The sequence below is a fragment of the Lygodium microphyllum genome, chromosome 28 (genome assembly GCF_053477565.2).
Source record: "Lygodium microphyllum isolate KBCC chromosome 28, Lygodium_microphyllum_v1.1.10, whole genome shotgun sequence".
Taxonomy (NCBI): domain Eukaryota; kingdom Viridiplantae; phylum Streptophyta; class Polypodiopsida; order Schizaeales; family Lygodiaceae; genus Lygodium; species Lygodium microphyllum.
The window spans coordinates 111,207,664-111,219,517 of NC_141162.1; the positions used below are offsets into that span (position 1 = coordinate 111,207,664).

An 11,854-nucleotide genomic window follows, 5' to 3' on the forward strand; every position below is an offset into this window, starting at 1 on the left:
CAAGCACCACACCTATGTTCATCACCCCAACAACTTCAAGGATACCTCTACTTCTACAAACCAAAATCCAATATAAGTGTGACGACTTAGTCCATTCCCCTCTAAGAACTTCAACTCTAGATGCAGCTAAGAAGAGAAAAAGAGGTGCCATGCACCAAGGTTGCACCTTCCATGCAAGAAGACAAGCCGAACCAACCAGTTTGTCTATGTTCAAGGCAAGCACAAAAGATCTGGCAAGGAGGCCAAGGAAAACAACCCAAGTTCTTGACTTCACAACAAGGACAAAGCATCTTGGCAAACGAACCAAGAGACCCAAGTCCCCAAGGCCCAAGGCGATGACATGAAGAAAGGGAGGAACAGCACAAGGAGCAATGCAATGGACTGTCTCCCTTGAGGCGTGACACAACATGGCTACAATCATGTCACCATGCTACCTTGACCCCAACAGCACGATAAATTGGGATTGCACCTACAAAGCTTAGCATGCAAAGCCATAAATGCCAAGCCACCTCAAGTTAGGACTACGAAACCTCCACTCCTAAATACCATTGAGTTGAGGGTGGACTAGAATGCAGAAGAATAAAAGAACTAAGTCTAGATGGGTAGACCCTGGCCAACTTGACAGAATAAGCTTTGTTAAAACCCCTAAGTCATAGTGCGGTAGACATTGACCAGCTTGATAGAAAAGGCTGCGTTAAGACCTTGTTAAGGAGTCAAGACACTAACCAACTTGATAGCATAAACTCTGTTAAGACCCTGGAATTAGTTAAGAAACCACCCTTAGATTGCTGAGGATAGCAATCCATTAAGCAAGGGTGAGTGTAAGGGTAAGGGTATAGACTTTATAGCTATACCATGGCATTAGAGCCAAAATCACCTATATAGGGAGTAGTAATGACTCTAAGCTCTGCTTATTTTTCACTCTGCATGCAATTCCCTATACTCAAAGATGACCCCTCACATATGCGGCATCATGAGGGTGTAGTCCTGATATGTGCCTCAATGTTGTATCTTTCGATATCATGAATACAAAGATTCCTTATTGATATATCTTGTATGCCATTCCATTATGCCTTTTTGTGCCTCATGATGACAAGTTATATGACTTGAAGCCCCATGAAGGTCTATTTATTGGATAGTCTCCACCTTGTTTTGATTTGCTTCAAAGTAAGGAACTCCAATTGATTATGATTCTAGAGATCTACCCACCTTTTGACACTTCATACAACTTTTAAGATAGTTGAGGCCTTACTTTTAAAGGTGCCCATAAATCTTTAAAACCTTCTTCAAAAAGCTAGATAGATTGATAAAGGGAGTTGTCTCCCTTTCCTTCTTTATTTTTGGCCCACTTTGCATCCTTTATAAATATTACTTATAGTAGTATACTGATGATTACTTACAATATCACTAAGATTGCTAACTACTAGTATTATGTTAATAATGTCACTAATTGCTATCAATGTTAATAATAGTGCTAATTAAAACTACTAACATATATTAGTACAACCAATATTGCTTACTAGTATTTGTAAGTAGTACTCATGAGTGTTAGTCTGGCCTATAGTGGAAATTATTAGTGCTAGTACATGCCATTAGCTAGCATTGTCTAGTTATTATTTATTAACATAATATAAGGTTGCGAATGCATTTATTGTTTGAATTTATACAAGTGGAGTTATTTCAACTATTGAAGACACAACATATGGATTGCACAATTTAACTTCAATCTTTTGATCCCTAGAAGCCCTTTCTTGTAGAAATTTCAAGGATGAAAATACATGTTGTCAAATCTATCATTTGCAAATCACCTATTTCAAGTATGTCCTCGACCAAATGTGCTCTCTCCATAAATCTTCATGATAGTGAAACTTGAATACTTGTAGTGATTAAGATTTAGTTGATGCATGCATTGAATCTACTTAAATGTACAAAAGTATCATGGCACTTTGAGTCCGATTGATGCCCAAAAGAAGAAGAAGTAATATTTCACCGTGTCTCATACATGAATGTAGTAATTGAGATGCAAATATATTACCATGTTGTCCATCAAAGATGATTAATCAAGAATAAAACTATTCTATGAAGGTAGAAGAGAAGGGGAATTTAAAGAGAAAAAAAAGGTATTGCATGCACAAAGTTGAAATGCAATGAATTTTGTCAAGCTCTTAAAGAGTAAGGTATAATTCTTCTCATCAAACACAATTATATGTGTTGATGTATTAATGATATAGTTGTGTTAGCTATGGATTGCTCGTTTGAGATGCATGATGGCACCTAGTTCATGCATTCACATTCCACTCATGTAACAATATTCTTGACATCACTTACTACTTGAAAGGAGAGTGATGTACTAGACAGAATTCACTTATTCATTTCGAATGAGAAAGTGCACGACATATTTGTTGCAACATCTTTTTAGATTTCATGCCAACTAGTTGAGGGATCAAGGCTCACATCAAAGTGGCATTGGGTTTGGCTAGATATGGATGCTTCCTAATCAAAGGCTACTAGACCCTTGTACTTGTTTGCAACGTATCCTTCAATTATGGGTATGGATATGACTTGGAACTTTTATGGCTCCATGAATGGCAAGGAAAAGTGATGGGGTTGGTGCAGTTGTAAAGAGGTCATTGACACAAATGTCTAAATCCAAAAAGAATAACTTCAAAGTGTGCAATAGATGTGGTGTCTCTCTTAAATGTCAACTTATGACATGGAACTTAGGTTTGCAAGCAAAGAGATGTAGCACGTGTTCTACGAGGGTAAGATGTAACAAATATGCATAGAGAAACTCAATGGAGATTCTCTAGTATTCCTAATACCCTTGTTGCATGCTATTCATGGTCAAAACCCCCAAGTGATACAACTGCATTGGCATGTAGAAAATTGTCTTGCTTTTGTGATGCATGTGTGTGAGAACTTTGGAAAATATATGCCAATAAAGCACATTTGATATTATTACTAACACTATTAACTGGCAATGCTAGTGGCCATAATCATGAATCTGCACTAAGTAGTGGCAAATATGAAAACCCCAACTAATTAGAAACTATTACCTACTTTCTAGTACTAAGTATAGCTAGGGTTGTTAACTAGAACTCTAAAAATATCAAGCCAAGATAATCGTGATCATACATCCATGTTTTTAACTTGTCTATTTAGCAAAAAATATCTAATGTAAAAAGGATCTATTGTTGTTGTTCTAAGGTTGAAACACATTACTAATTTCAATTTCATGACAATTGTGTGAAACTAGCCATTCCGCACGCGATGGACCTAGACATCAAACAAGAAAACTTTCATGCTCTAACAACATGTTTTAAACTAGGGTGTTTGGATGTGATTGTGATACACCAATTGTAGAGAAGAAAATGATGAAGTTGAAAGCCAAGAGCAAGTGTGCCTTTCTTAGATATAGTTAGGAATCTAAAGCTTAGTAGTTGTGTGCATGTAAGGCTAATAAAAAATTCGTGCATGATATGATGTTTGTGGAATAGCTACATTATTGTCCCTCCAAAGTAACCCACATTGCACCCACACCAACTCTTGAAGTTCTTATAAACAAGGGGAAGGGACTCTTGAAAAGTTGAAATTCCTTGGCTAAAACATGCCTTGCATTATAATGAAAACTTTCCAAGTGGGAGAAGAATCTTCTTGTGAGTAAATTTCAATTTCAATAAAAGAGGATCCATGTGCAAATGGATTTGAAAGGTCAAAAAGATGAATGAGCAAAGAAAACAAATGGATAGATTATCAATACAAACATGTCTCTAAAGGGGATTCAAACATCTATAGAGAAAGAGGCTACTAAGTTTGGATGAAGCTATCAACAATACAATATATCTAAAGTCAAACTTGAGACTAAATCCATTAGCCATAATTTTAAAAACCTTTCACATGAAATGTGTTGGAAGATCAAGTACAAATTAAATGGGTCGTTAGAGAACTATAATTCTCAACAAGCTATTCACTGCAAGAGACTTGCACCTATAATAGATATGCCCAGTACTCATGTGATACTAACCATAGAGCACTACCCTTGGTTGGCTTTAAGCAATGGGCAATCTTTTGAATGAATGCAATTTTTCTTTGGAGCATATTGGGTGTAAGGCCAAGAGTGTGGAGCTTCAATACTTGTAGTTTCCATATTTCAACTTCTTGTTATACCATTAGTAATTTGCTATGGAGATGATTCCTTTTTTTTGCATTTCTAGTTACTCATTTACAATTTCTACACCAACTCTCTCTCTCTCTCTCTCTCTCTCTCTCTCTCTCTCTCTCTCTCATATTGGAAAAGTAAGTGATAACACCATGATCCATCACCGAGCAAGGGAATAATTGAGCAATTTGGAGCCACAAGACACAAGATAAAGTCGAAGCACTAAAGCAATGAAAATGCTTCAAGGGAAACCAAAATTTGGATTATGGATGAGCTTACAATAGCACAACAAAAAGCACATTTGATTGAGATCACCTAGGTAAAGATGGCTAGAAAAGAAGGTGGACAATAATTTCTCAAGGCCTTCAATAAGTTTTAATACTAGGCCACTTTAGAATCAATGATTTATGTAGTAACTTCAGTAGTGTCAACAATTTGTTCTCATTTGTATCAACGGCACCTCCAGAGGGATTATAATCAAAATCCTAACTCCATCTTATGCTATGCACCTTTCCTAGCAGTGACAAAATGTCTAAAGCACATGGATTATAACCAAGGTCTTGTCAATCATAATACATCTCATCAACTCATCGCCACAACACTACAATGAGAATAGAACTTCTCTCTCTCCTTGAACAATCAAAACATTAATCACCTCTAAGTTTCTCTTTTGTGAGCATCAACTTCTCTCTTCACAAAAAGGAACATCTAGCAAATCGTTCCTCTATATTTTGGCAATTCATATTCTCCCCCCTTCATAAAGATTTATTAACACATGCACAAAGAGCAAGATTTTTCTAATATTTTTAAGACCATCTATGGTTGCAAGGGTAGCACATATGAATGAGAGTTAAACTTGGGCTCTTGCCCTAATAACAAGATGGTACCCAAAGACTTCCTCAACTATCTTATCATTACTAACCAAGCCAAATCAAAAGCCAATACCAAGATACGACATCGCCTCACGCATGGCTCTGCAACAGGACTCCTAAAGTAGCCTCCCACAATAGACCGCAAGTGTTCCCCAGCACGTTGCTGCCCACCTTGGTTGGTTGCCGCAGTCACCCTGTCCCCTGCTCGTACTCCGAGGTCGAGATCAACTACCCTTGCCTCATAAGGGCTCCGCTGCTGAAAATGTTTCCACTCATACGGGGTTCGATTCACCCGCATAAGTGTCTTCACCCCTGTTTTATGATACTAGTCCTTCAACTTCACTTTGGTGTGCAAGTTGCAATTAGAGAATGCAATTTTTAGACTCACTTGCCAAAGTGTTATATACTTTACAAAGCTAGAAGAAAGCTTGCAACAAAGGTGGCTACAACCAATAAGATTAAATAAAAAGTGAGCGAAATGACAACCGAAGCACAAGAGCATTAGAAGATATTGAAACAACGAAGAATGCAGATAAGCATGACATACACAATCTTCTCAGTAATTAGTTAAACCACATTGCAAAGGAAAATTGTGTTCCATGCATGTTTAGGAGGCATTCCTGATGTACAGCATTAAAAGAATACAATAGATTCTAGGCAATGAAAATGGCAAAGGATGTTTAGAGATACAAGCAAGAAGAAAAAGATCGGAGTAGATGATACGATATGTAACCTCACCAAGGAAGGAAACAATCAAGAGCTTTGAAGTTTGGAAGCATGTAAAAGATACTGTTAGAAGTATTAAAGTAACCAAAGTGTTTTAATAGAACAAAAATTTGAATCATATTGCATGAAAGATAGCGCTGATGGTGTTAAAGCGACCAGTGTGTTTTGCCGGAACAAAAACGTGGAGCAAAAAGCACGAACAAGTCAAATCGCCAAAATGAAGGCCACCGGGAAAGAGAGCAAATGGGTAAAATTTATCGAGACACAACCGTCAAGAGTTAAAAAAATATAAGCAGTAAGTTGCTTCAGCGCCATCGCGTGTCTAATACCTTTTATGAGTTTACCCTTTTGATTTCCTTCTGTGCCGATGACACCTCGAAGTGGCATTCTGTTTCTACTAATGACACCCCAAATTGGACTACATGTCGAATACACCCTCCTTTGAGGAGTCTATGGGGACTTTAATACCCCACACACACACACACACACACTCTCTCTCTCTCTCTCTCTCTCTCTCTCTCTCTCTCTCTCAAAATTAGAGTTGAGGCTTTACACAGGTGGCCATTCATACATCACCACTAGCATCATCAAACCCCCGCGCCCCCCCCCCCCCCCTTTTTCTCTCACTCGTATATGTTGTGTCAAAGAGCTCATACTCAATTTTTAAGAGCTCATACTCAATTTTTTATTTCCATGATCTACATTAGATCAACTCTCTTCATGAGGATCATACAACAAAAATTGTGCCTTACAGCACTTTTGCAAGGATGGCAACTCTTCTTGTGAGCTCCCTCTCCTTCAAAGTGCCTAAGGATGCCCAGCCCCAAGATTTTGGGGTTTAGGCTGTTCTCAGTGTGTTACAGCAATTGTAAATGTCTCTAGATGATGGCCTGCTAGGCTCTTAGCCACAAGCAAAAACCATACACCTGCTAGTTAGTTGCCATCATGAATGGGGATTATGAATTCTCAAAGAGTGTACAGCAAAGAGTACACGTCACTAATGATCGCTGTCGCCTGCTTGGCTCTTAGTCCCAAGCACAAATCACACCTGCTTGTTAGTCACAAGCATTAATGGGGATATAAAGTATAAAAGGTGAGTATGTCAATTGTCTCGGAAGCACTTTTAAAGAATCCATTTGCCATCCTTGTTGCCACTTTCGTATGCCAGATAGCTCTTGGACTGTGGTGTGTTATACCGGTTTTGATGAAGCCAGATAGCTTCTGAGAAGTTTTGATAGGGCAAGAGGATCGTAAGACCCAAGCTAGCTACATCTAACCATCCCATAAAAATGGGCTGGATCTATAAGAGGGTTTGTGTACCGCAGAACAACTAGCCTGCCATATCTTCTTCAGTTTTCCAAACTATGTCTTTTAGTCCGATTGATAGCTGCTGCTGAAACTGCAAGTGGATTGTGAAAGTTAGATATGAGACAAGCTTTGAAAGCAAACTTGCAAGGGGAGGTCTACAGCACTTACATCTCTGTATTCCAGAGTGTCACCACTTGTTTTGTGCATATCCACCATAAACAGAGACGGGGCAACCTCCAGTACCTGACCATGACAAGCAAAAAAATCTGAAAACCCTGAGAGCGTATACAAAGTCACTCTCTACACTTCAGGTACCTTATACTTGATTGTAGTGCACTTGAGTTTACAAATACAAACCTCAGTTGCAACGGACAAGCATCCTTTTCTGCCTGGCCTGGAGCTCTTAAGCTTCATCTACAAGCAGAGAACCACAAATACTATGAGTAAGGAAAAGCCCCTGGCCATTACTACATTTTCATCTGCTGACTTAAAGGACAACCATACAAAACCAGAAAAATGAGCCCTACAAACCTTGTAATTTCTTTTTTTAACAAGAAAACCCAACTTGCTTGCAAATTCCTCTATTTTGGTCACTATTTCTCTGGCTGGATGGACTGACGTGAATTTGGTCTCCTTTTTACAGACATCCTAGCCAGAGGATTCACCAAACATAATCATTAGAGGTGTGTACAAAGTAGCAATGTCCAAACTTCATAGTAAGCACCACTGCACAATTTGATAATTAAACAAGGTAAGTGATTCAACAAACCTCTTTCTCAATGAAAAGGCCTGACAGGTCTAGGCCTTGAGACAGCATAGAAATAATCTCAAAAGCATTCATCAAAACAGGTCTACTGTCCTGAACAGGCACATCCTGCATCAGCTGATTTTATCAACAAAATAAACATGACTACCTTCAGCCTCATTAAATTACCAATTGCATAATTGAGCACTACAGTGTCAAGACCAGAGCTGTGCCACATAACACTGTTCCACTTGCCTCGTACCTCAGAGAAATCAAATGTGTTCCCAAAGTCTGTTTCACAATCATCACTATTACCCAGTGGTGATTGCTCGCCACATTTGAACCACTCATCTTGGTAGATGTCCTGTACAGTATAGCGCTGCCATGAGTAAAAAGAAATCAGTTAAAAGAAGACCAGTACCCTTGGCGGAGATAATGTGCAAAAGAAGCGGATGATGCTCACTGTTTTGGGGTTAGGATCCAACAGTCTTCTTATCAACTCCCGAGGTCCCATAGGGAAATCAGGCAGAAATTCCAAGGCAGGTCGGTGGATCTGCAAGCGTCCAAGATCTATAGATCAGCTATTTAACAAAGCTCACATCTAAAACTCTGCACTGTCTTCTGGCCCTAATGAAAACCATACAAAATGCCAGAAACAAATGCTAGCATGTTTATTTCAGAAAACAACTTGCCTTCTCATACAATCTGCTGAGATTCGAGTCATTGAATGGAAGTGAACCTGCCATTAGTACATAAAGAATGATCCCACAGGACCAAAGATCTGCAGGAGCACCTTCATACCCTTTCTCATCCATAACCTATAAATGGGAAGACATCGGGCTGAAGAAAATATGTTATCTTTATGATGTGTGCACCGCCTCTTATAAGGGGTTATGAGCCATTCAACAGCTGCTAGTCAATAGAAAAAGATCTGGCATGATCATATACCTCAGGTGCCACATAATTAGGTGTTCCACATGTAGTATGAAACAGGCCATCCTCCTGTCATCCAGAATAAGGTAACGTCATGTGTGTACAGGATATTGCAATGTGATCAGTTCGAGTGATTGTAGACAAAGTAATACGCACCCATAGCTGTTGTGATAGGGCACTGAGACCAAAATCTGAAATCTTCAAATCTCCATTGGCATCCAGGAGTAGATTTTCAGGCTGTTGATGTGCATATGTAACAGAACAGAAGGTCGTTAACGCAGTACAAATTTACCAGCACTAACTCAGTGAAAATACACAGAAGAGACGCATTTCGTAGGAGCCTAGCATTGCTCCAAAAACATTTCAGATGACACAATCGGCGGCGAACCGCCCAACGTGACAACTCATCAGGCTGTGCGCGGAAGTCAAAACCCCGATGCATGTAAATGATTTCCTACACCACACTTTACATGAGCACTTTAAAGAAAGGGCGAACTCACCTTCAGATCTCGATGATAGACGCCCCTGCTATGGCAATAGTCCAACCCCCGAATGAGCTGTCGAAAGTACTTTCTAGCTTCATTCTCGTCCAGCTTGCCTGATTCCACCTAGCGACACACGAGTTAAACAACAATAACAGAACGTAAGCCCCAGATGAAGTCCAATTTTGAGACAGGGAGGGGGCGAGAACTATTACTATTTTGTCGAAGAGTTCGCCTCCATCCACATATTCTAATATGATGTAGACGTTTTTCTTACTGGCCAGAACCTGCATTGAGAGCGGACAGTGTGTAATGCTTCTATATTGGGAATATTTGAATGCTTCCGCGTTCTAAAGGCTTAACTTCTACAGACCTTCCTTCAGCTGTCAATAGATTTGTTTGAATCCTACCTCTAGAAGTCTTACAACATGAGGATGCTTGATGAGCTTCATGGTGGATATTTCTCGTTTCACCTGCGACCATGCAGATAGCTTAATCAGCTTCTTTCATAATAAATTTGAGAGAAGGGGATTAACCTTGATACGTTTACTTGATAACACTCTGAGAACATTTCATCTGTAAAGGAATCTATCTGCTGCCACGGGCGTGTGTATACGGGTGATTAATGCGATATGAACGGATGATTGGTGCGAGGGGGAAATGATCGTGATCCAGGTGATTCCGTTTGAGACGAGTGAGTTTACCAGTTTAGCAGCCTTGCGCACTCTGTCCTTCTCAATAATCTTGATGGCCACGGGCTCACCCGTTTCTTTGTGCTTTCCATACTTGACTTTGGCAAATCTGCCTTCGCCTAAGGTTCGCCCGACCTCGTACATGCCCACGCGACGGGCCATCTCATCAAAAGGTCTCCTCTCCTTTCGTTCGTGGCCTTCTGTCTTCAATCGTCTGTAATGTTCTTCTTCTTCTTCTTTCGGTAAGCTTTCGTTCTTCCTCGTTCCCTGTAGGTAAGGTTTTTCTTTTTTCTGACTGATGCTCCTTTCTTCTCGCAAAATTTAATCAGCTTGTCTAGTCAAAAGTCCCTTCCCAAACGCGTTGAGTGAGGTCGCCGATGATTCCGACGAGTAGACAGTCTTCCGTCCAGCTAGTTTAGTTCCCTGCTAGTCGCGCTTTTCGTGGTTTCACCTCCGGACAATTACGGGAAGGACAGTTAGAGATGGAACGGCAGGAATAAATAAGACACGGGGTACTATCAGAGGCGGCGTGCTATGAGCAGTGCAGCCAGGCGGGGAAGCACAGACCTACGAACTAGAGGCAGAAAAGACCGAGAAGCTTAGAACCTGTACTGCACCTCGGATACGCTCCACGAGGGAAGCGAGTGCACTAGAGAAAGCCTGGTATGGTGCTGTATGTTCGATGCCGAGGCAAAGAGAGAAGCGCACACAGACACAGGGAAAGAGAGAGAGGGAGAGAGAGAAACTATAAGATCTCTTAACAGCTCCGAATATGCCGATCCTGGAGCTTCAGATTCTGATGCTGGCAATGCACTCACTGGCTAGATACGTGTATGAGGTATCCCTGACCTTGTGTTCATGGAAACTGTGCGCTTAATAAAAGGACTTGTAGATACAAAAATGGTGCGTCGACGCGAGAGAGAGAGAGAGAGAGAGGGAGAGAGGGAGACGTATTGTTGGCTCGTGAAGGAGCTGACGAGCCAGGAGATCGATCTAGATGCGAGAGGCCCCGCGTTGATGGAGGAGAAGGATCCGTTACCTCTCACTTTCCCTCAGACAACACTACGCGCAGCCTCTCGAGTCTCGCCTGGAAAGGCGGCAATCTCAATCTCTGACGAGGGTGTACAGGGCGTCGACGGGAGAAGGAGAAGAAAATCAGATATGGCGGTCTGCCTGTATGTATTCGGATTTGACGTTCTTCTTCTTCTTCGACTGGAGACCCGCCTGCGATCGAGGTCGAGACACGAAGAAGAAGAAGAAGAAGAGCGTCACTTAAGGCGAGGCGCACCTACCAGGAGTATGTATAAACTTCATAGTCGTGTGTGTGTGTGTGTGTGTGTGTGTGTGTGTGTGTGTGTGTGTGGTCGTCGAGACACCACGAACATGTAAAGACGTGCTCAACAAGGACCTTCGAACCCTTCGCAGAGGAGATCTCAGATAAAAGACAGGAAAAAGCCCGCGGCAAAGCGAGAGAGAGTAGAGGCGCAGACTTCATTTAACGCCTCACTACTAAAAAAAACGTGACATTCCCACGTTGGTCTCCTCGCCTATGTAAGCCCTTCCATCATCAGCAATGCATCATCCTCATCGCCACGGCCCACCACCATGAGGCTTGGACTTGGACGTGCATATGTGGCATGATGATCCATCGTCACACCACAATCACCTTTGAGCCGGGACATGCCCAACTTCCAAGTCTATCGACCTACCACCTCCGCTCAGTGCAAGCTGTCTTGTATCATGTTCGTGATACCCTTGACTTTGCATGACCTAGAAGGACCACTCTCAACACCATCAGCAACCACAATGTACCCGGTGGTGGATGGAGTACCCCCAAAAATGCAGATACCCTATCTATTATCACTACTCTATCAACGTGGCAACTACTGGTTGGTTGTCGTTAGGCTTCTCTCTCCTCATTCAACTATAGACTGTCG

The 11,854-nt window shown here is 41.1% G+C and overlaps 1 protein-coding gene across 1 annotated transcript; it reads right to left on the reverse strand.

The window, feature by feature from the left end:
• Positions 1 to 6,393: 6,393 nt before the first annotated feature.
• LOC148011872 (CBL-interacting protein kinase 32-like) lies at positions 6,394 to 11,418 on the reverse strand. The gene is made up of 14 exons (XM_087670256.1): positions 9,930 to 11,418; positions 9,636 to 9,698; positions 9,441 to 9,512; positions 9,244 to 9,351; positions 8,900 to 8,980; positions 8,759 to 8,812; positions 8,503 to 8,628; positions 8,274 to 8,363; positions 8,073 to 8,189; positions 7,835 to 7,939; positions 7,597 to 7,713; positions 7,423 to 7,479; positions 7,234 to 7,308; positions 6,394 to 7,156 (listed from the first exon to the last, which is right to left on the reverse strand). Exons 1-14 carry the CDS (start codon positions 10,077 to 10,079, stop codon positions 7,088 to 7,090), a joined length of 1,284 nt encoding a protein of 427 aa, XP_087526382.1. The 5' UTR covers positions 10,080 to 11,418; the 3' UTR covers positions 6,394 to 7,087.
• Between the last annotated feature and the right edge of the window lie 436 nt (positions 11,419 to 11,854).

Excerpts from the sequence above, each read along its gene's own strand:
- LOC148011872 (XM_087670256.1), bottom strand. The coding sequence starts at position 10,079 with ATGGCCCGTCGCGTGGGCATGTACGAGGTCGGGCGAACCTTAGGCGAA. Across the intron at positions 8,629-8,758 it reads CTAATTATGTGGCACCTGAG|GTTATGGATGAGAAAGGGTA; the intron begins GTATATGATCAT and ends TCCCATTTATAG. Across the intron at positions 7,309-7,422 it reads GCTTGTCCGTTGCAACTGAG|GTACTGGAGGTTGCCCCGTC; the intron begins GTTTGTATTTGT and ends TGTCATGGTCAG.